Here is a 23,662-nt window from a genome sequence, read left to right on the forward strand (position 1 = left end):
TGCTAAGGGAGTATACTGAAGTAAAAAGGATAGTCTTCAGCAGATGGTGCTGGAACAGTTGGGTGCCCGTATGTTAAAAAACGACATTTAGACCTGTAGTTCATACTGTACACAAAAATGGGTCATAGATTTAAGTGTAAAATTGGAAATCTTTCTGAAGAAAATATGGGATCAGCGACCTAAATGTAAGAGCTGAAACTATGAAACTCTTAGAAGAAAACCTAGGAATAAATCTTCACAATCTTGGATTAGGCCAAGATTTCATACTAAAACACTCAAAAGCTTGATCCATCAAAAAATTGATAAAATGGACATCATCAAAATTAAAATTTTTGTGCTTCTAAAAATACTATTTGGAAAATGAGAAGATTAATTTTAGACATAGAGAAAGTATTTGTAAAATATACATATATGATTAAGGATTTGAATCCAGAATGCATAGGATGTTACATCTCAATAAGGAGACAACCCAGTTTTTAAAAAGCAGGAAATTTTAACAGACAGTTAAGATGGCAGATAAGCGCATGAAAGGATGCTCACCATCATTGAACAGTGAGGGGCGCCTGGGTGGCTTCGTCGTTAAGCGTCTGCCTTTAGCTCAGGTCATGATCCCAGGGTTCTGGGATCAAGCCCCGCATCGGGCTCCCTGCTCAGCAGGAAGCCTGCTTCTCCATCTCCCACTCTCCCTGTTTGTATTCCCTCTCTCGTTGTCAAATAAATAAATAAAATCTTTTAAAAAAACAAAGAAAAAAAAAACACAGTGAAATACCATCAGTATGCCCCCAAACTGGCTGTGAAATAATAGAAAAAATATATATTGGTCTCTGCCCCAGCCTCTTGACATAGGCTTCCTGAAACCATGTGGTTTCCTGGGTGATCAGTGTCTTTTATTCTAATGAGGCCGCTTTGAGTGGGACCCTGGACAGCTCCAGGATGAATTGTCACTGAAAGACCAAGCCATTAGTAGCAGCTTAGAATTTTCAGCCCTGAGCCCCATTGTCTTGAGAAGGGAAAAAGGCTGGAAATGGCAGTAATGACCAGTCATGGCTATGTGATAAAAGCCCTAAAATGTTTGAGGTTTATGGAGCTTCTGGGTTGATAGATAAATAGGTAGCAGTGCTGAGAGAGTGACTTGCCTGAAGAGGGTGTGGAAGCCCTGTATACTGGCCCTTCCCATCTCCCATGTAGACATTCATCTCTATCCTTCATCATATCCTTCTATAATAAACCAGTAAATGTGTTTCCCTGAGTTTTGAGAGCTGCTCTAGCAAGTTAGTAAACCCGAGGAAGGGGTTGTGGGAACCTTTGATTTGTAGCCAAGGTGAACAGAAGTTGTGGGTAGCCTGAGACCTACTTGCCATTGGTACCTGGAGGGGGCAAGAGAGGCAGTCTCATGGACCTGAGCCCTTTGTGGACTTGAGTGCTGTCTCCAGGGACACAGTGTCAGAATTGAGGTAAATTGCCAGATAACTAGCTGGAATGCAGAGATCTGCTTGGTATGGGGAAAATGCCCCACATGTTTGGTGACCAGAAGTGTCCAGAGTGGTAGGAGTGTGGTGTGAGAGTGAAGCAGAAACACAGGAGGAAAAGACTGGGTGTTTTCTTTATTTACTGGCTAAAATATAAATTAAAAAATAAAGATTGTCCTGAATGTTGGCAAGATGTCTAGAAAGTGGGAACTCTGTACTTTGCTGGTGGAAATGTAAAATTAATACAGCCACTTTGGAAAAGTTTAGCAGCTTCTTTGGAAGTTAAACATATATCTACCATATGATGTAGGAAATTTAGTCCTAAGTACCCTATAGAAAAGAAACTACGTGTCTACACGGACTTCTGTGTGACTGTTTACAGTTTTTAGCTATTATGAATAATGCTACAGTCAACAATTCAGACGCCCACCAGCAGCTGGATGGGTGAACACAAGGTGGTGAGTCAATGGGACGGAGTACTACTCGGCAGTAAGAGAGTATGAACTACTGGCACACGCGACAAAACCAAAGACTTCAAAAACATGATGCTAACAGAAAGAAGCTGGTTGCATAAAACTATACGTTGCATGATTATGTTTATTTGAAATTTCTAGAAAAGACCAAACCTTAGATGAGGAAGTCCGTCAGTGGCTTCCTGGGTCTGGACGTGGGAGCCAAGATTGGCTGTGAATGGGTACGGGAAAGTTTTAGGGCCATGGAAGTGTCCCAAACTGGATTGTGAAGTTTGCACACGCAGCTGTTTTATTCACTAAAATTCATCTAAGTAGGGTCACCTAGGTGGCTCAGATGGTTAACGTGTTTGCCTTCTGCTCAGGTCATGATCTCAGGGTCCTGGGATGGAGCCCTAACTCCAGCTCTTTGCTCAGTGTGGAGCCTGCTTCTCCCTCTCCCTCTGCCTCCTCTGCCCTGCTCATGCTCGCTCTCGCTATCTCTCTCTCGCTTTCTCAAATAAATAAATAAATCTTTTTTAAAAAGATTCATCTAACTCAACAGTTAAATCCAGGTGGATTTTATGGTAGTTCCATTATACTTCAATAAAAATTGACAGTATGGGTATTTAGTGGAAGGGAAAAGGGGGGAAAGAATAAAATAATCTTTTGGTAAAAGTGGGAATAATTTTCGAAGAATTTACTAATTTACTAAATGCAACTAATTGATTACTTTGTCGTGTTATCTATACTTAGATGCTGCTGAAGTTGATTTTCATGCATGGCTTGTGGAATCAGATGTAGAGCAGCGTGAGGTTGTGGGCAGATGCTTGGGTTTAGTTGAAGTCCTGCTTCGCGATCGATGTTGCATCGCGACCGATGACGGGGGGCTGTGTCTCCCGACTCACGAGATTGTTGTGATAATGAAATGAGATAATGTCTTTAGAGCCCCAGTGTAATGGGATGTTTTCATTACTAGGATGAGGAAAGACTACTCCCTTTGCATGATTACTCCTTTGTGAATTGAAGAGAAGATTCATTCAACAATATTTTAAAACACCTGCTGGTATGTGTTAGGTAGTGTTTATAGGACCTGGAAACAGTGAGGTATATGACAGACTCATTGTACTTGTGACTCTTACTATCTAGAGAAAATAGAAATGTATGTAAAAGCCCTGGGTAGTGGTGTACTCATTCACGTGAGATTGTGAAACATTATAAAAAGTTAAAGGAAGGAGAGTTTGACCTTATATGATGGGAAGTCATCTCCTTTTCGACCTGAGGAAGGAAAGTCAGCAGTAACTCTGAATAAACTGGAAGGTACTTTTCAGGGACTGGTTATCTCTGTACAAAAAGACTGATTTAGGGTTTAAAAAAAAAATTTATGTAGCTGAATCAAGATTAAATTGTCTTAAATAGATCAAGGGAAGCAAGTGGATTTAGAGACTTCAGTCAGATTTCTATCCAAACCCAGATTGGTACTGACTGGTTTTATACACAGTTAGGGTAAGCAGTTAGCCAAGAGTACTTCTAGAGAGAACTGACATAAACTCAGAGTAACAGGCTTAAAAAATTAATAAACTTTGTTTTTCAGGGCAATTAAAGTTTATACCAAAATTTGGGATGGAAGTTATAGTTCCCATATACCATCCCCTCTTCCACATGCACAGCCTCCCTCATCATTCATAGCACACGCAAGTAAGATTGTAATAGAGTTTTCTTTCTTTGTACTTTTTCTGATCTATTCCATCAAAACATTAACCTTTTTTTCTTCTGACTCTTTAATTTTTTCTTGTGTTTGGATTAGAGTCTGTAAATGAGTATGTTTATATACGAGCAATATTTTGTCATGAGCTTTTGTCTGAGGGAAATGTCTTTCACTTACTTCTACAGTACCCAGGCTACCCTTGCTTTCCCTGTTCCCTCCTCCATCCCACACCGAGATGGTACTGTGTGCACAGGTAGTTTACCTTTTTATAGTAATATTAAATCAGAGATGGTCTTCAGCGTTTCTATTTCTTCAACATAATTTTAAGAGCATGGTTTTACTTTCACAGAGAAACTGAAGGTTGCAAATAATGTTAATTGGCAAGTGTCAACATTTTGGCTGAGTATTGGGACGTGGAATTTTATTTTCTTTCTTGAACTATCATACCAGTGATGAGATTAAAGTTTAGACCAGTGCATCTATTATTTAAGCAAATTTAAACAGCTTTTGCCGTTTAAGCAGCTGTGATTAGAAAAGCAGATTGGGGGATGCTTGGGTAGCTCAGTCGGTTAAGCATGTGGCTTTGGCTCAGGTCATGATCTCAGGGTTCTGTGATGGGGCCCCACATCGGGCTCCCTGCTCAGCAGGGAGTCTGCCTCTCCCTCTCTCTCTGTCCCTCCCCCTGCTCCTGCTTTCTCTCTCTCTAAGAAATAAAATCTTGAAAAGAAGCAGATTGGATTTACAGAAGAAATGAGACCTATTGGATTTTATTCTATTCTTCCCTTTCCCATTACTTCTCTTGATGTATTTTTATCTTTCTGGGTTGGGGAATTCAATAAGGAATTCAATAAGCAGGAAGTGTCCTACTTTTTTAAAGTAAAGTTTAGGGGCTCCTGGTTGGCTCAGTTGGTTAAACATCTGCCTTCAGCTCACTTCATGATCTTAAGATCTGGGTTTGAGCCCCATAGCAGGCTCCTTGCTCAGTGGGGAGTCTGCCTTTCCCTCTTTCTCTCTCAAATAAATAAACAAAATATTTTAAAAATAACATAAGGTTTACATTCTGAACTGAAATTGCTAGCCTCGTGAGAGCTTTCACTTCATCATGTGTATTCTCCGACACCAGAATTAACTGCTGTGTTCATTACTGTCATTAAAGTCTCATTAACTTTTGTCTACCTATTCATTGACTCAAATTTTTTTGATATTTTCAGAGTTCGCTGTTGAGTAAGGATACGGCTTTTTAATGTTGTGTAGTTCTGTATTTTAACATAAGATGGCAGCACTGAAATACACGTGTAGTGGCAACAAGTGATTTTTTTAAAAAATTTTATTTATTTATTTGACATACAGAAATCACAAGTAGGCAGAGAGGCAGGCAGAGAGAGAGGAGGAAGCAGGCTCGATCCCAGGACCCTGAGATCATGACCTGAGCCGAAAGGCTTTAACCAGCTGAGCCACCCAGGCGCCCAACAAGTGATTTTTAAACAGCTGCTTTGGTCAATTATGTAGCCCAGGGAAATGGGGGGATTTGGGTCTTTTCATGTTCTTAGCAATGTGTGCAGATTTTAAGTCCTCAACTCCCTGTTTTGCTCTCTTTGTGAAGTCAGGGTTCCATGGCCTCTAAGTAGGTATAGCAGGAAACTCTGTTAGTGCTTGTCTAAAGAAACTAAAGGTTAAAAATATAACTAGCCTGGCTGGGCTCTGAGTTCAGTTTCCAGTGTCCAGCTGGCTCCTGGGAAGACTCTGACTCTCGGTGGACTGCAGGCCTGTGATGTCTGGAACTCTCTTTCAGTGTTCACTCTTCGGTGCCGAGAACAAGCCTGCGGTTCAGGTGGGGGTCAGTACGCATTAAAGGAATATCTGACATCCTCCCAGGCGTCCAAGCCACAGACTGCTTTATGCTTGACTCTGCCTCCCTCACCTTCTCCATCTGTTCACCTGGTTGTGTGGTGGTCTTGTTGGTTTGTTTTATTCCAGTTTTACATCTGTTCCTCACACTTTTCTTGATGCTTAGTGCCACAGTTTCAATTCGGGCTAATATCTTTCTCCTAGATTTTAGCACATTCTCCGAAGTGCTGGTTTTGGTGTTACTCAGACTCTACTCCAGTGGTTTATGCAGGCAGTAGAGCGTAAACATTTAAATTACTGTCTCAGGGAACCCATGTCCTAGTTTGGAGGATATTTATGTAATAACACTAAAAAACACATTTTTTTTTAAAAAGTGCTAAAGGAGAATTAATTTGATCTGTGGAGTTTGGTAAAGGCTTTTTGGGAGTAGGAGTCTTTGAGGTTGGTCACTTAAGACTTCTTTCCATAACCTCAGCATATCCACTCTTAATACTTGTTTTAATTTCCTAAAAACAGTTTTATTGATGTAAAGTAAACGGCACACATTTAAAGAGTACAGTTTGATGAGTTTTTGCATGCGTATGTATGCATGAAGCCATCACCACAACCAAGATAACGAAATATCCGTCACATGCAAAGATTTCCTTGTGGCTCTTCCCACCCTCCGTCTGCACACCTCATCTGCTTTCTGTTACTATAGATGATCTTTTTTCTGGACTGTTATATAATGGAACTCTATGCTTGTGTACATTTTTTGGTTTGTCTTCTTTTACTCAACGTAATGGGTATTGAGATCATCCACGTTGTTGTGGGTATCTGTAGTTCACTCCTTGTTAGGACTGAATAGTATTCCTCAGTACAGATACACCACAGTTAGCTAATACATTCTCCTTATGACCAAGATTTAGCTGTTTCCAGTTTGAGGCTATAACAAATGAAGCCGCTGTGAATTTTGGTTGTCTCGGTATGGACATTGCTTTTCATTTCTCTTGGGTAAGACCTAAAGATGGACTAGCTGAGTCATATGGAAGGGGATGTTTACATTCTGAAAACACTGCCAGGCTCTTCCCATCCGTGTCTGAAAGCTCAGCTGTTGCACAATGCTGGCAGAAGCTTGATGAGGGAGGGCTTTTTAATTTTAACAATTCTAGTAGGTGTGTCGTAGCTTCTCAAGGTAGTTTTAGTTTGCATTTCCCTAAACACTATTGATTTTGGCTGTCTTTCCATGTACTCATTTACCTTCCCTCTGTTTACTTTGGTGAAGGGTCTGTTTATACCTTTTGCCATTTTGTAATTGGGTTATCATCTTTTATTGTTAGAAGAGTTCTTTACATATATCCTAGGTATAAGTCCTTTCTCAGATTTATGTCTTACAGATAGATACTCCTGGTCTGTGGTTTGCCTTTTTGTTTTTGTAATACTGTCTTTTGGGGGCTGACTTTGCCCCACTATGGAGGCAGTTCCTCTAGAGCATCTGTTTGGTACCCTGTACATTTTGAGGTTTTCCTAGTCTGGCTTATGGAAGCAGACTCTTCCTGGCCCTGTGCTACCTCTGGAAAGTTTTTTCACTTGTTCTTTTCCAGTGATTTCCCTGGATTTGGATAGTTCTCGCCCAAAGCTCGAGAGCAGTCCCCGTACATGTCTGTTCTCTGGAGCGCTGCCCTGTGAGCTCCAGCCAGTGTGGCCTCCCTGAGTTCTCAGTCCTGTCTCTCGTTCTCAGGAAGATTGTCATGCTCGCTGTGGGCTCCCCTTCGCTGTGCTGCTCCCTGGAAACTAGGCAGTGAACTGTGAGGGCCTTAGGGTTTACCTTGCCTCACTCGGGCTCTGCCTAGTACAGTGTCTCAGAACTGCTGTCTCATTTATTGTTTCTGGCTTTAGAGGAGTTGAAGGCAGGAAGGTAAACTGCTGGAAGCAGAAGTTATTTCTTTTGTATTTTTGCTTGAGAAAAAACGATTGCTAAAGTGATTTTAGTTATACGTTTGTGCTAAGCTGTCAAACTGATGCTTCTCCAAATGCCTCATTGGAGTTGATGTTTCAATCAGATATATTAGAAGACTTAAAAAATGTATTTGTTTTTCCTGGTAATTTTCTTCCCAGAGCATCTCCTGTCTCTGGCACTTCATGTTTATATGTGTGCTTATATAAGTATGGGAATTGTGTGAGTTGTCTAAAGCTTGATTGGATATTCTTGGATCATGTTTAAAAATACACTTTGTGTAATACTAGTTGAGTGTGAAACATGGATTAAGAGCTTAGAAACATCTAAGCTGAGGACATTGAGAGGAAAAACATTCAATTATTAGTTTTTCTGGTTGAGCTTTTTGAATGACTTTTAAGTACCTTCTTGAGGTATTTTACCTAAATTGAACACATACATAGTCCTCAATCCTCATTTAACAACATAATTTTAGACTTCAAATTGAATTTATTTTTTTATTGAAGATTTGATAAGATCTCCTTACGGACTTATGTAAGTAAAAGTAAGTAAGTAAAAGGGTAAATAAGTAAAAGGGGAGGGGAGCTGTTCAGAGACCTGCATTCTTACCCTGCTAGGTAGCATCCATAACACACTTGTCTTTTTCTTACTTTAAAATGAGAGGGCTTGACCACAGCTCAACCCTCAGACATTAGGATCCCAACTGTGTATTTCTATATATATTAGTACAGATTACTCATCTGTTTTCTTATATTTGCATTAATAGTTTACATTTTCTGTTTTTTTTTTTTTTTTAAGCCAAAATGTACGTATCTTTTACAGTGGTTTTTGTAACGTTTTGGGAAGTGTGACATCCCAAGCTTAATGCCTTTTTATCAGAAGAAAGCAGAGTTAAAGGTGTCCTATTTCATGTCTTTGTATTCCTTGTTCTTTGGGAGACCGTTCTGGTAAGAGTTGTAGAGAAGGAATAGTCACTACAAGTAGGGATAGAAGTTAATTTGAGAAATGTGACTAGTAGAAATCTGTGTTAGTTAATGGATCAGAATATAGAAGGCAGGGGCGCCTGGGTGGCTCAGTTGTTAAGTGTCTGCCTTCAGCTCAGGTCATAATCCCAGGGTCCTGGGATCAAGCTCCGCATCGGGCTCCCTGCTCCTTGGGAAGCTTGCTTCTCCCTCTCCCACTCTCCCTGCTTGTGTTCCCTCTCTCGCTATGTCTCTCTGTCAAATAAGTAAGTACTATCTTAAAAAAAAAAAAAAAAGAATATAGAAAGCACAGGAATAGAAAGATGCAAGAAAAATAAGCTCAAAGCAAATTATAAGACATCTGAAATATTAATTTGAAATTAAGTATGCAAATGTTAAATGTTAATTAATCTGTCAAGACATTTTAAATATAAGATTCACTAAGGTAAAATCATTAGACTTCCGTAGGATACATGTGATTGATGCAGGAGATAGAGACAAGTGTGGGACAGAAGTTTAGTGGACTGTTCTCAGGATGTCAAACAAAAACAGTTCCGAGAGGAATTCTGGGGACGTTAGAGAGTCTGAGCTCCCACAGCTGGATTCATATTTTTGTGGGCATATGCATTTCTCTGGGAGGAAGTCCCATTCCTTTGGGAAGATGCTCAGTGGTTTTATATCCCCCAAAGGTAAAAGCTACAGGTGCAGTAGGTATTGAACGTGCCTTACTACTGATTGCCCTGGCAGTTCCTCCTCTAAAAAACATTTATATCTTCTCACCAAAAGATTGCATTCTTTTGTTAAAATCTTGGTCCTTCCTTTCATGGCATCTTGAACCTCCCAACTTTGTTTATGGAATGGTCATGACAGAGAAAGTTACATGGGATCATAGAGTGGAATGTAGCAATCTTCTGAAAAAAATTATGTGGGGTGGTTTTAAATTAAGAATTGAGTAAACTGAGAAGTGATTCCCCCCGCCCAACATTCTTTCCCTTTTTATTCTCCCGGACATGATATTCTCTCTTATTCCGGCCCTCCATGCCAACATACACACTTGCTCCCTTACTCCTTTATTCAGACACATATGTTCCTACCCATTTTCTGTTGCCAGTATTTTAGGTAGAATCATAGAGCAGCTTTGCTTTGAAGAAGCTTGGGAATGAAACCCAGAAAAGTTCTTATGCCATCCTTAGGACTTAGGTGTGTTCAAGGGGAAGCTGGGGATTTGATTATTTTAAATACCCATGGGGCCTGTACTAACGAGTAAATCAATTCCTAGCAGAAGGCCTAGAACACTTGTAAGACTTATTTGTTATAAGACAGCAAAGAGCAGTGTGTTTTTGAAATGAAACCAACTTCAGAGAAATTATTGATTTACTGTATAGAACCTGGCGCATACCTTTAATGGCTTCTGATGAAAGTTGGACCTTAAATACTCTTATGTATTTACTTTGACGTCTTTAGAGTTAGAAAAACAAACAAAAAACCCTTATTGTGGGATGTCTGGGTGGCTCAGTCAGTTAAGCATCTTCCTTCGACTCAGGTCATGATCTTAGGGTCCTGGGATCAAGTCCCACATCAGGCTCCCTGATCACTGGGAGTCTGCTTCTCCCTCTCCCCTTGCTTATGTTCCCCTCTCTCTCTGTCAAATAAATAAATAAAATCCTAAAAAAACAAAAACCCTTACCGTGGGTGTGTACACACAGACTCCACAGCTCTGTAGCTGTCCACTAATTGAGGAATCCCAAGTCCCCACTTGTGTGTAGATATAATTTAAGATAGAAATACAATATGTTTTTCCATTTAACATTAATGCTACTTAATTCTGTCAAAGAAAATTGAAATGTGAGTAAGTCTTAAAAGGGGGCAATCAGGTATAAGCTTGAGCAGCTGTTTAAGAGGGATTATATTAACTCTTTGGAGGGGGAGTATACTCTTTTGGGTCACATATATTCCCATAGCAGTAGTTGGTTTCTTTGTTGGGTTTTTTTTTTTTTTTTTTAATGGGTTTTATTTTTTAGAGCAGTGTTAGGGTCATAGCAAAACCGAGCAGTAAGTCCAGAGATCCGCCCCAGCACAACCTCCCTTGCTGTTGACAGCCTCACCACAGTGGTCCCTTCCTTGTAACTGATGGCTCTCCCCTGGCACATAATTATCACCAGAGTCTGTGGTTCGCATTGGGATTCACTCTTGGTGTGACACATTCTCTGGCTTTGGACAAATGTATACTGTCTTCATAGTTCTGCCTTTCCCAGAATGTCATATTGTTGGAATCATACAATATATAGCCTTTTCAGATCAGCTTCTTTTACTTAGTAATAGGCATTTATGTTTCCTCCACATCTTTTGATGGCCTGATAGTGCTTTTTTTTTTAAAGCATGGATTAATACTTCATTGTCTGGATGGACCACAGTTTATTTACCCATTTACCTACTAAAGGGCATCTTGGTTGCTTCCAGGTTTTGACAGTTATGAATAAAGCTAGTATAAACATCCATGTTCAGGTTTTTGTGTGGATGTAAGTTTTTAATTCATTTGCATAAATACCAAGGAGCACAGTTGCTGGATTATATGGTAAGAATAGGTCTAATTTTGTAAGAAACCTCCAAACTGACTGTATCCACAGTGGCTGTACATTTTGCTCCCCGCCCCCCAACCGGCATTAATGAGGGTTTCTGTTGTCGGAAGTTGGTATTGTCAGTGTTCGAGATTTTTACTCCTCTAATTGGTGTGTAGTGGTATCTCATACATAATGATGTATGTTGTTGAACACCTTTCAGGATGTTTACTTGCCATCTGTGTATCTTTTTTCGTGAAGTGTCTGTTCAGGCCTTTTACTCATTTATTAATTTAGGGTTGGTTTGTTATTTTTGAGTCTTACGAGTTTTTTGTATATTTTAGATAACAGTCCTTTATCAGGTATGTCTTTTGCAAATATTTTCTCACAGTCTGTGACTTGTCTTTTTATTCTCTTGACATTGTCTCTTGACATTGTCATTCATTGACAAAGTTTTTAATTTTAAATGTTTTTTGTTGTTGTTAAGATTTTATTTATTTGAGAGACAGAGGGAGCTAGAGAGCACAAGTGGGGAAGGAAAAGCAAGCTCCCCACAGAGGAGGGAGCCCGATGCCGGCCTCAGTTGCAGGACCCTGGGATCATGACCGAGCAGAAGGGCATCTTGGACCCAGAAGGGCCCAACCAACTAAGCCACCCAGGCACCCCAGAAGTTTTTAATTTTAATGAAGTCCAGCTTAAATTAATTATTTGGCCATGCCCTTGGTGTTGCATCTAAAAAGTCCTTGCTATACCAGCGGTCATCTAGGTTTTCTCCTATGTTTAAGGAGTTTTACATTTAGGTCTGTGATCCTTAATTTTTGTGAAGGGTGTAAGGTCTCTGTCTAGATGCATTTTTTCTTCCACGTGGATGTCCAGTGCTCCAGCTCCGTGTTTTGAAAAGATGGCTCCATTGTATTGCCTTCGCTTTGTCAAAGATGAGTGCACTGTATGTATGCGATTCTGTTTCTGGGTTCTCTGTTCTGCTCTGTTGGTCTGTCTACTTTCGCTGGACCACACTGTCTTGATTACTGTAGCTTTACAGTAAGTCTTGAAAAGTTGTAGTGTCAGTCCTACAACTTTGTTGTTCTTCAATATTATGTTGGCTTATCTGAGTCTCTTGCTTCTCCGTATAAACTTTAGAATCAGTTTGTTGTTACGTACAGAATCACTTGTTGGGATTTTTATTTGGATTGTATTGAATCCATAGATGGAGTTGGGAAGAACTGACATTTTGACAGTGTTGAGTCCTCCTGTCCATGAACAGGGAATATCTGCATTAGTTCAGTTCTTTGATTTCTTTTGTAAGAGTGATACAGTTTTCTTGCATGAATCTTGTACATATTTTATTTTATACCTCAGTGTTTCATTTTGGGGATACTAATATAAAAGATAATGTTTTTAATTTCAAATTTCCACTTATTTATTGTTGTTATAGAAAAGCATTTGACTTTTATGTATTAATCTTGTATTCTGCAACCTTGCTATACATGCTTATCAGTTACAGAAGGTTTTTTGGCGATTCTTTGGATTTTCCACATAGTCATGTCATCTGCAAAGCCAGAGTTTTATTTCTTCCTTCCTGATAGGTACACCTTTTGTGGGGGCGGGGGTGGGGTTCTTATTGTGTTAGCTAGGACTTCAGTATGATGTTGAAAACCAATAGTTAGAGGAGATATCCTTGACTTGTACCTCATCTTAACAGGAAATCTGCATTTTTTTACCATTAATTATGACGTTAACTATAGCTTTTTTTATATAACCTTTATCCAGTGGAGGAATTTCCTCTATTCCTAGTTTGCTGAGAATTTTTATTATGAATGAATGTTGAATTTTGTCAAACACTTTTTTTGAATCTATTGATAACGGGATTTTTCTTTTTTAGCCTGTTGATGTGATTGTTTACATTAATTGGCTTTTGATTGTTGAGCCAGCCTTGACACCTGATACAAATCCTACTTGGTTGTGGTGTCTAATTCTTTTTATACATTGTTGGATTCAATTTGTTAACATTTTGTTTAGGATTGTTGTGCTCATCTATCTTAGTGTATATTGGTTGTGTATATTTAGTTTTTTAAGTATCTTTGCCTGGCTTTGGTATTAGGGTCATACTGGTTAGGAGTATTCTGTTTGCTTCTGTTTTCTGCAAGAGTTTGTAGAAAATTGGTAGAATTTCTTCCTTAAGGGTTTGGTAGAGTACACTGGTGAATCCTTTGGGGTCAGTGCTCTTTTGGAAGGTTTTTGGTTACTGATTTAATTTCTTAATAGATACAGGCTTATTTAGATGATTTTTTCTTGTGTTAATTTTGGCAGATTATGTCTTTCAAGAAATTGGTTCATTTCATCTAGGGTATCAAACTTGTGGCCATAGGGTTGTTTATAATATTCCTTTATTATGCTTTTAGTGTTCACAGAATCTGTGGTGATCTTTTTTTCTTTTCTGATAGGAGTAGTTTGTGCCTTCCCTCCTTTTTCTTAACCTGGCTAGAGACTTACTGATTTTATTGATCTTTTCAAAGAACTAGTTTTGTTTTTGTTTTTGTTTTAAGATTTTATTTATTTGACAGAGAGAGATCATAAGTAGGCAGAGGCAAGCAGAGAGAGAGAGGAGGAAGCAGGCTCCCTGCCGAGCAGAGACCCCAAAGCAGGGCTCGATCCCAGGACCCTGAGATCATGACCTGAGCCGAAGGCAGAGGCTTAACCCACTGAGCCACCCAGGCGCCCCTCAAAGAACTAGTTTTTAATATTTTTGATTTTTCTCTGTTGCTGTTTTAAGTTTCATGGATATCTGCTTTTATTTTTAATTTGATTTTCTTCTGCTTACTTTGGATTTGATTTGTTTTTTTCTTTCTGTATTCCAAAAATGGTAGCTTAGATAGTTGATTTTAGGTCTTTCTTCTTTTCTAATGTATATATTAGAGACTGTAAAATTCCCTATAAGCACTGCTTTCACTGCATCCCATAAATTTTGATGAGTTGTGTTTTCATTTTCATTTAGTTCAAAATGTTTTAAAATTTCTTTTGAGATTCCTTCTTTGACCTAATATGTTATTTAGAAGTGTGTTGTATAATCTCCAAGTATTTGAGGATTTTCTCATTATCTTTCTGTTAGTGATCTAGTTTCATCAACTGAGCAGATGTTGCATGATTGCCTTTCTTTTAAATCTTTCTTAAGATGTAATTTATGTCACAGAATATGGTCTCTTGGTAAATGTTCCATATGAGGTTGAGAAGAACGTGTAGTCTGCTATTGTTGGATGGAGTCATCTATAGTGGTCGGTTGGATCCAGTTGATGGATGATCTTGTTGAGTTTACCTGATCCTTACCAATTTTTGGCCTGCTGGATGTGACCATTTCTGAGAGAGAGTTATTAAAGTCTCCAGCTAACAATAGAGAGTTTATCTGTTTATTCTTGGACTTGTATCAGTTTGCCTCATGCATTTTGTGCTCTGTGAGGCATATATATACATACTAAGGAGTATTATTTATTCTTGGGGTATTGACCCCTTTGTCAATATGTAATATCCCTCTTCATCCTTAATAACTTGCCTTGCTCTGCAGTCGGCTCTGTCTGAAACTTATTTAGTTATTCCTGCTTTCTTTTGATAAGTGTTAATTAGCATGTTCTGTCTTTCTCACGTTTACTTTTAATTGGTATGTGTCTTTACATTGAAAGTGGGTTTCTCATAGGCAGCATATAATTGGGGCCTTGTTTTTGATCCACTCTGACAATCTCTTTTAATTTTGGTATATTTTGTCTATTGACTTTGACATAGTTATTGATTATTGATATAGTTGAATTAATATCTACCATGTTTGTTACTATTACCTATTTGTTGCCCTTATTCTTTGTTCCTGGTTTTTTGGGGTTTTTTTTTGTTTTGTTTTGTTTTGTTTTGTCTTTCACACTTGAAAAAGAGTTGCCTTTTGTGGTTTCAGTTGAACATTTTATATCATTCAATTTCCTCTCATTCCTTAGCATATCAGCTGTCTTTCTGTCTTCCTTCCTTTCTTTCTTTCTTCTTTTTTTTTTTTTTGGTGGTTTTTTCCTACAATTTGCAGTACGCCTTTACAACTAATCTAAGTCTACTTTCAAATAACACTGTACCACTTCATGGTTAGTGCAAGTACCTTGTAATAAAATATTTCTAATTCTCCCTTCCTGTCCCTCGTGTCATTGCTGTCGTTCATTTTACTTACACATACAACGTTATTACTGTCATACTGACTGTATTCCTAATAGTGTACTTTTCATCACCCCATGGCTTATTTATTTTGTAACTGGAAGTTTGTACCTCCTGATCACTTTTATCTGTCACATCTATAATGCCCAGCCACCTCCCCTTTGGCAACTAACTACCAGTTTGTTTTCTGTATTCAAGAGTCTGTATTTTAATCTCTTTTTTTGTGTTTGTTTATTTGTTTCTTAAATTTCACCTATGAGTGAAATATAGTTCCTGTCTTTTTCTGTCTGATTTATTTTATTTAGCATAATAAACTCTGGGTCCATCCATATTGTCACAAATGGCCAGATCTCGTCCTTTTTTATGGCTGAATAATGTTCCATTGTGTGTTTATATCACTTGTATATAACACATCTCTATCCATTCATCTATCGATGGACACTTGGGCGGCTTCCGTCTTTAATAAATAAATTAATTTTAAAAACTTAAATTTGGGTCACAACCTAATTTAATTTTCTTCTGTAGCTCGGATGTAATTACTAGAACTTCTCTCATGATTTGTACATAGCCTTATTGGTTTTTTCCCCTTCTCCAGTGCACACGTTTTTATGTGTGTTTGTTATTTGTCTTGTATCTTTTTTTCTCTCTTTCTGTATTTGATTGAGTGCCGCCAAGTCTAAGAACGTGTGGCTGTGTACCCTATCCCGCACCAGCAACAGTACTACCAGCCCCGTGTGCATTATTCAGCACTTGAAAAGGGGGCTGGTCTGAATGGAGATGTGCTCTAAGTGTAAAGTATGCACTACATTTTGAAGACTTGATAGAAAAAAAGAATGTCAAGTAGTTCATTGATCATTTTGATGTAACTTGTTGAAACTAGACTATTTTGTATTATATATGGTCTTTCATCCTGCTCCCAGTTTTTTGGAGTTCGTCTGTCAGTCAGGTCTTTCTCTGAGACCACGGGGGTGTTGCTGTGTCCTTCCTGACCTCTTGTCCATCCTGTTGGATCTCCTAGATCACAGTAGTGGGCATTAGGCCAAGGGTTGTGCCTCGCTTTGAGCTTGCTTCCTTCTGGTGGGAGGGCTTAAAATGTAAGCCAGAACAACACAAGTTCTAACTGTGGGTTCACATACATGTGCATTTTTAAAAATAAATTCACAGTGCTGTGTATATATTTCCTCTTATGATTTTTTAAAATAACATTTTATTTTCTCTTTATTATAAGAATTCAGTATATAAAACTACAAACTGTGTCAGTCAACTGTTTATGTTATCAGTAAGTCTTCCAGTTAACAGCAGACTATCAGTAGTTAGGTTTGTGGGGAGGCAGAATGTTATATATGGGGGTGCCTGGCTGGCCTAGTCCATAGACTGTGTGACTCTTGATCTCAGGGTTGTGAGTTCGAGCCCCACTTTGGGCATGGGGCCTACACAGATGTTTGCCTGCTCAGAGGGTTGGCGTCCCTAACCCCCACATTGTTCAAGGGTCAACTAACTGTATATTTACATTACTTACTTTCTTTAATTTGTATTACTATTAAATTCCATTATATTTACACTGTGACAGTGCTGTTGTTAGCTTTGACTTGCGTATGCTCAAATACATAAAGGCAAGGCAAGTAACAAATGAACCCATCCTTGGTTAGACAGTGTGCCGTATGTCCTCTTCTGGAGTAACCTGATTCCTGTTCAGCTGATTATTGCCTTATGGAAGTATATATTGTCAGATCTTTCAGGGTTTCAAGAGGAGTGAAAAATTTGGATTGTGAAGAATCTGAAATCACCCTATCTTTATATACTGACAAATAATGCAAAATTTAAAAATAGTTATGCAGGTCAAAGCAAATAGAATTGTGTTCTGAATGATACTGCTTTGTAACTTTGGGCCTAAAGGGATGCTTCTTGAAAATAAATACAGGTTTTAGATACTTTAAATGACCTAATTAGGATATACCAGTTAAGAAAAGGGGCTTACAGTCACCTGTTGATGAATGTCTTTAAAATTTCCCTTTTAGAGAATATTAATCTCAGAATAGTGGATGATTGTGTAATAGTATGTTACAGCTTCTATGTATTTTTTGAGTATGTATTCCTAGTACTCTGTATTTTTATTTTTATTTTTTTTTAAGATTTTATTTATTTATTTGTCAGAGAGAGAGAGAGAGACAGCGAGCAAGCACAGGCAAACAGAGTGGCAGGCAGAGGCAGAGGGAGAAGCAGGCTCCCTGCCGAGCAAGGAGCCCGATGCAGGACTCCATCCCAGGAAGCTGGGATCATGACCTGAGCCGAAGGCAGCTGCTTAACCAACTGAGCCACCCAGGCGTCCCTATTTTTATTTTTTATAGGGGTTTTTTTCTGCTCCCTATTCTTCTGTTTACTTTTCTCTTGCTCATTTTAATGTGAACTTGGTTTCCCTGAACAATTAGAAAAGACCTCATGTCAGATTGCTTTTTTTCTTTTTTCTTTTTTCTTTCTTTTTTTTTTTTTTTACAGGCCAGAGAGGGTTAATTTATTGAAGGAACTGAAAAAGTTGATAAATGGATTGTGGAGTACAAGAGAGGTTTACCTTTTGGATGAGCATTATGCATACAAGTTGACTTCCTATTTATAAATTTCTATTTTTGTTGACAGACATGTTCCCATTAAAGCACACATAACTAAGAAATTAGCTAAAATTGATCACAGAAATAATGAGACATTTAAAATAGGATACAGAAAAATAATAAAAGAGGTTGCAAACAATTAAGTTGAAGCCAAAAACACAGGCTATGTATACTTCCTTCCCTTTCTGAATTGGAGAGGAGTACAGTGATTTTAGAAGATATTTATAATAGACTTAAATAGAAACATTAAATTAAAAAAAAAAGTGTACATCTTTTAAAATCAGATTCTTATTCTATAAAGACCTCAGATTGCTTTTCTAAACTCATGGAGCTCCCTTTCCGGTATTGTGTGTATGCGCTGTTCAGAAGTCTGCTGGGTGCCTTTCTGAGATTTTCTGGCTCTGATCCCCTCCCCTGACTTTTATCCCGACCTGCTTGTCCCTTGGTCTTTGCTGTCCCTGTCTGGCTCAGTGTAGAGCCCGCTCCTAGGAGTTTCTCATGTCTGTGGCCTCAGTCCTGGAATGGGGCCTTGGAGTGGCTGTTGTGGGAGCTCACAGGGACTAGATTTCCACAGTCTCAGGAGAGGCCTGTGCTAGTCCTCTCTTGTACTCACCAGATGAATACTAGATCTGTCCTCATGCTGTGTGGCTTCCCGCTGCACTCTTCCTCACAGACACCAATAATAATATTCAGGTCTTGAGGCTCTTTGTGATTCAATGAGAAAACTTTTCCCTACAGTTATTTGTAAATGTTTCTGTGAGTTTTGGACCTACTCTCTAGTTCCATCTGTATTTTGTGGGGACTCTGATGCAGATTCTGCTGGCCTCCCAGAAAACCCAGCGCTAAGTTTATAGTCCCATGTGTGGGATGGCAGCAGGAAGTCAGATGGTTACTTGTAGTTGAAGAGATTTACAAATTATGTTCAAGAAAAAAGTCATATTCTTCCTATTAAAGTTGGGGAAAGACTAAGCCGTCATTTGCTGCTGCTTATTTTAAAAAAGGCTTTACCCAACAACAACAACAACGAAAAACAAAAAAACCCCAGAAAACTTGGAATTAAAGGTAACTTAGCTTGCAGTGTTGAAAAAGCTGTTGTACTTCTCCCATTGCATAAACTCTGCTCCCAGCCACAGACCCAGTAAACCAGTGAGAATAGGTTGCATCTCTACCCTTTCGTGGCTGTCTTCCAAATTCAGTGCCCAAGTCAGGTCTCGTAAAACATTGAAAGATTACATGAGTTACCGTTCACTGTTCAGACTGGGTTCCAACCAGGAGATTTATTGAATATTGCTTGTCTTTATTTCCTAGAGGCAAATAAAATAGCATTTGCAGTTCATTCAGAAGACCTCCCTGGAATAATTTATATCGACTAAGAGCCAGTTTGCCCAGTTTCATTCATGGAAAAGCAGTACAATTTTGAAATACACATCTGCTTCCTTAATCTCCTAATTAAAAACTCTCTTCTGTCTGTGAACCTAGAGAATAGCGAGTGTGCGGTGTTTTAGATGGATGCGCAGTACCGCAGGGATCCTGAATTCGGAACCGAACGGAATATAAACAGTTTAGTTCTTGGCCACACAGAATTTTAATCATATTGTTGACTTGTGTATATAAAGATTTAAAAAACGAGGGCATTGTACACTGCTTCTCATTACCGTAGATACCATCTTCCATGACCTGAGTCTATATACATACTTTCTCTCCATTTGTTTTTGAAGGTCTCAGCCAATTTCCTCTCCAGTCATCCTTCAGTTTGGTCATGCAGAGACCCTTCTGCCACTGCTCTCTCTCATGGGCTACTTCAAAGACAAGGAGCCCCTAACAGCTTACAATTATAAGGAACAGTTGCATCGCAAGTTCCGGAGTGGCCATATCGTGCCCTACGCCTCGAACCTAATATTTGTGCTTTACCACTGTACAAATGCTAAGACTCCTAAGGAGGAATTTCGAGTGCAAATGCTGTTGAATGAGAAGGTGTTACCGTTGGCTTACTCCCAGGAAACTGCCTCCTTGTACGAGGATCTGAAGGACCACTACAAGGGCATCCTTCAGAGCTGCCATGCCAGTGAAGACTGTGGATTACCAAAGGTGAACAACGCGGCTGACGAGCTCTGAGTGCCTGGAGAGCAGTTCTCATCCATCGGGGCCTGATCCAGAGGGAGTGATTACGTGCTTGGAATAGGCGGGCAACCCACGGTTCCAGGGAGCCTTCACAGTACTTGAGTATTTCTGTCTTTTCACAGAAAAATGTTGAATTTCTTTTTGAATCTGGAACACGGACGTGTAAGAAACTGTTCTTCGCTGGAGCAGCTCTCTTAGGAGAAAAAAGTTGATTTAAAGAACTAGCTGGCCCTGCAAACATTTACAGAAATTAAATCCTTCCTGTTTATATGAGAAATCTCACACTGAGATGGAGTATGATTTCAAAGTGATACTTGAAAGTGCTGGACTCACACGTATGTCATTTGGATGATCTGTTACGTGACCGAGTGCAGCAACTTTCCAGTTGTGAGGCCTTCCCTGTCTCTCCCTCAGGTAGCTCAGCTCTGGCATCGTCGGTCTTCAGCAGACGTAGTGTGGTGCTGGGACTGTCGCTTTGGAAGAAAGCTGACACCTGTCTAGTTAAGATTTGAAACCATATTAAGAAACAGTGTGCTTTTCAAAGGACGGCTTCACTTAAAGACAAAAAGCATAATAAAATAGATATTTTTGTTAATAGTATTTATAAAGTATTTGAACACTTTTTCAATAATTCTTGTTAACCTCGTAGTAAGTCTTACAAGGCCTTTCTTTAGTATCTTACCTGTTTTACATTTATAACAATGGAGGACAAAGAGGACCATTAGCAACAAGGAAGACAGATAGAATCAGAGTTTCTTAAATCCATTGCTTCACAGTTTTTTTCATTCTGTCACTTTGCTTCTATTTTTATATTTTGCTATTACGTGACATGTATCTTGGTTATCACATTTCCATTCTTTTTTTTTCCCCCCTAAGTAAAGACTTTACCCTGGCTGGATTAGTTTCACAGATCTGAACCCATTTCAACGAGATACTTCTGAGTTTTGTCAAATGCCGTGAAAGTGTTTGCTGTAAAAATAAACAGAATTCTTGTGACTCTACTTCCAGGTCTTTTCTGCTGTGTCAGTTTACAATCAGTAATTGATGGTAAAAGGTTGGAACTTCAAGCAGCTTTGACAAAATCAGGCAATATAAGGCAATTTTCTTCTATTAGAAATTTCCTCAAGTAAATTGCCACTTCTTTTTTGGAAATATATTTTATTAAAAATCTAAGTAAGAAATATCACAACTACATATTGAAAATTATAAAAGATGCATGGATCATCTGTTGATCATTTTCTTCAGATGAATTACATCCATAAAATAGGTCATTAGCTGATGCACCAATACACTGCTGATTGTTCCCGCGAGGGGCTGCTGCTGTCTAATTTTTTCTTTTTAATTTTTAAATGGGTGGATAAGAGAATAATCTAACAAGCATTCACGTGCACCATCCTGTTCATCAGAATAACATTGTAACATATGACTTAGGTCCAAGTAAGAACAATTGAGGTCTTTTTTGTGTTCTGAGCCTCGAGGTAACCACCAGCATAAAATTCAGTACTCACCATTCCATTGCATGCTTGACTCTGGAAACGTAACAGTATTGTGGGGATTTTAAAATTTTCTAGAAAACAACCATTCTTGAATATCATGTTAGTCTTGAATGGGTGATTTATTTTAACTGCTGTGTTTTCTTTTCAGGACTTTCTTGATCCAGATTATTTATCACAAATTGTCACAAATTAATATTGTCAGCTTGTCAATACTTGCTCAGTACTTTTTGTGAACAAACACTAGACTCAGTCTATAGGTGTATAAAATTGAATGAACCTAGTTCTTTCAAGGGGGTTATCTCAAAAGACCTTAAAACAAATTTACTTGATGTCTGACATATTGACTAGATAATTTTTTTTAAAGATTTTATTTATTTATTTGACAGATCACAAGTAGGCAGAGAGGCAGGCAGAGAGAGAGGAGGAAGCAGGCTCCCCGCCGAGCAGAGAGCCCAGCGCGGGGCTCGATCCCAGGACCCTGGGATCACAATCTTGAGCCGAAGGCAGAGGCTTTAACCCACCCAGGCGCCCCAACTAGATAATGTGATTCACAAACTTCTCCTAGACTATGAAAGTTTTATAGGAGGTATTTTATTTTGTTATTAAAATAGGACCATATAATCAGCTTGATAGTATTTTAGGGTGGAGGGCAAGTGGGGTCCATTTTTGCTAATACTACAGAGATTGTGTTATTGTTTCTGGTGCTATTATTCCCATTTAGGATATGCCTGAAACTGAAGAATTTCATGAAAGCTCTTTGGGATAGGCTATATAGAAAGTTGAACATTGAAAAGTCATCTTTGGCTAACATAGGGCTCATTCGTAATAGGTGACCAAATCACTCAGTTAAGCCACACTTAAATGACTATTGGTTCTGACATTTTCATCAATTAATAAACAGCTATTGACATTAGCCATTTTTCTGTCTCTCCTACAATTTGGTGTGCGCAGTGCATTGTACTCCCTTTTTTATAGTCATGTTCTGTTTGAAGTTTCTGCTCTCCCAATACATAATCATTCACTTGATACTGATTTGGTATATAGTCTTGATTGTAACTTTTTTTTTCCCCCAAAGATTTTATTTATTTATTTATTTGACAGACAGAGATCACAAGTAGGCAGAGAGGCAGGCAGAGAGAGAGAGGAAGAAGCAGGCTCCCTTTTGAGCAGAGAGTCCGATGCGGGACTCGACCCCAGGACCCCAAGATCGTGACCTGAGCCGAAGGCAGAGAGAGGCTTTAACCCACTGAACCACCCAGGCGCCCAATAGTCTTGATTCTAACTTAAACACTGAAAGCAAAACTCCACTTGAAAAAAGAGCTGTTTTTTTTTTTTTTCCCAGGCCTAATCAACTTTTATATGTTTATTAGATTACTTTCCTTTCGTAAACCACAGAACTGGTGCATGCCCTTAAATACTTGGGAGTCATGTACAACCAAACCAGAACATATTTCCTCTAAGATGGATATTTCATGTGGTGTTCATTAATGATCCTTGGAATTTGGCCTGTCTTCTGCCAAATGGAAGCTGAAAATAAATATTTGCATTACCATATAATTTGCCTGTATCTAGCTGTCATAAACTTAACTTCCCAGATCATTGCGTTCTCCCCAGGCCGTTCTTTGTCTCTCGCTCCCTTAGCATTTCCTTCCACTCACCTCACAGCCCAGTCCACTCTTAAGCACCTTCACATCCATCTGTTAAGCTGCTTTTATTGTGCGTAAGTGGTATTTTTGAGAAAATTCCACAGCGCTCCCCTCCGCACCCCAGCCCCAAAAGATGTCATGTTCTTCCAGTTAAAAGACTTACAGTTTGAACTGCCTATCTGGAACTTGGCAGGAGGTTAACCTTTAGAGCTTTAACAGGGGGAGGTGCCTGGCTGGCTCAGCCCATTGAATGTGTGGCTTCTGATCTCAGGATCATGAGTTCTAGTCCCATGTTGGGCATAGAGTTTAGCTAAAAAAACAAACAAAAAAAACCCCAAAAAACCATCATTACTGAAGTAATACATCTTAGGGTAGAAGGATTCTTCATTGTTATTCTACAACTAGTCTCAATTCAGCATCTTCCATGTACTATTCCCAGATTTTAAACCATTGTTTAGACCTAAGCCATTCGTATACACGCTCTTGTTTGATGAACTGGGAGAAGAAATATTTGTTCATTAAAATGATGGCCTTCTAAAATAATACTCCAAGTATAAAGAGAAAATGCCATTAGAATATTGCACATGATTTCTGAAATAGCTAATATGGAAAATTATGGTGGGATGAAAATCTATAGATTATCTCTGCTTTTTTCATTGGAGTTCATCCTGCCAAACTTGG

The 23,662-nt window shown here is 38.8% G+C and overlaps 1 protein-coding gene across 2 annotated transcripts in view; it reads left to right on the forward strand.

Annotated features, from left to right (window-relative positions):
- Window positions 1-19,833, forward strand: part of MINPP1 (multiple inositol-polyphosphate phosphatase 1) — a 40,562-nt gene extending 20,729 nt beyond the window's left edge. The window contains exon 5 of one of the 2 annotated variants that reach the window (XM_032883018.1): window positions 19,437-19,833. In XM_032883018.1, coding sequence (XP_032738909.1) covers window positions 19,437-19,833 — 397 coding nt within the window. The remainder of the gene's footprint in view (window positions 1-19,436) is intronic. The other variant, XM_032883020.1, reaches the window with a different exon arrangement.
- The last annotated feature ends 3,829 nt before the right edge of the window (window positions 19,834-23,662 follow it).

This window comes from Lontra canadensis, unplaced genomic scaffold, assembly GCF_010015895.1.
Source record: "Lontra canadensis isolate GAN:19392208 unplaced genomic scaffold, GSC_riverotter_1.0 scaffold85, whole genome shotgun sequence".
NCBI classification, from domain to species: Eukaryota; Metazoa; Chordata; class Mammalia; order Carnivora; family Mustelidae; genus Lontra; species Lontra canadensis.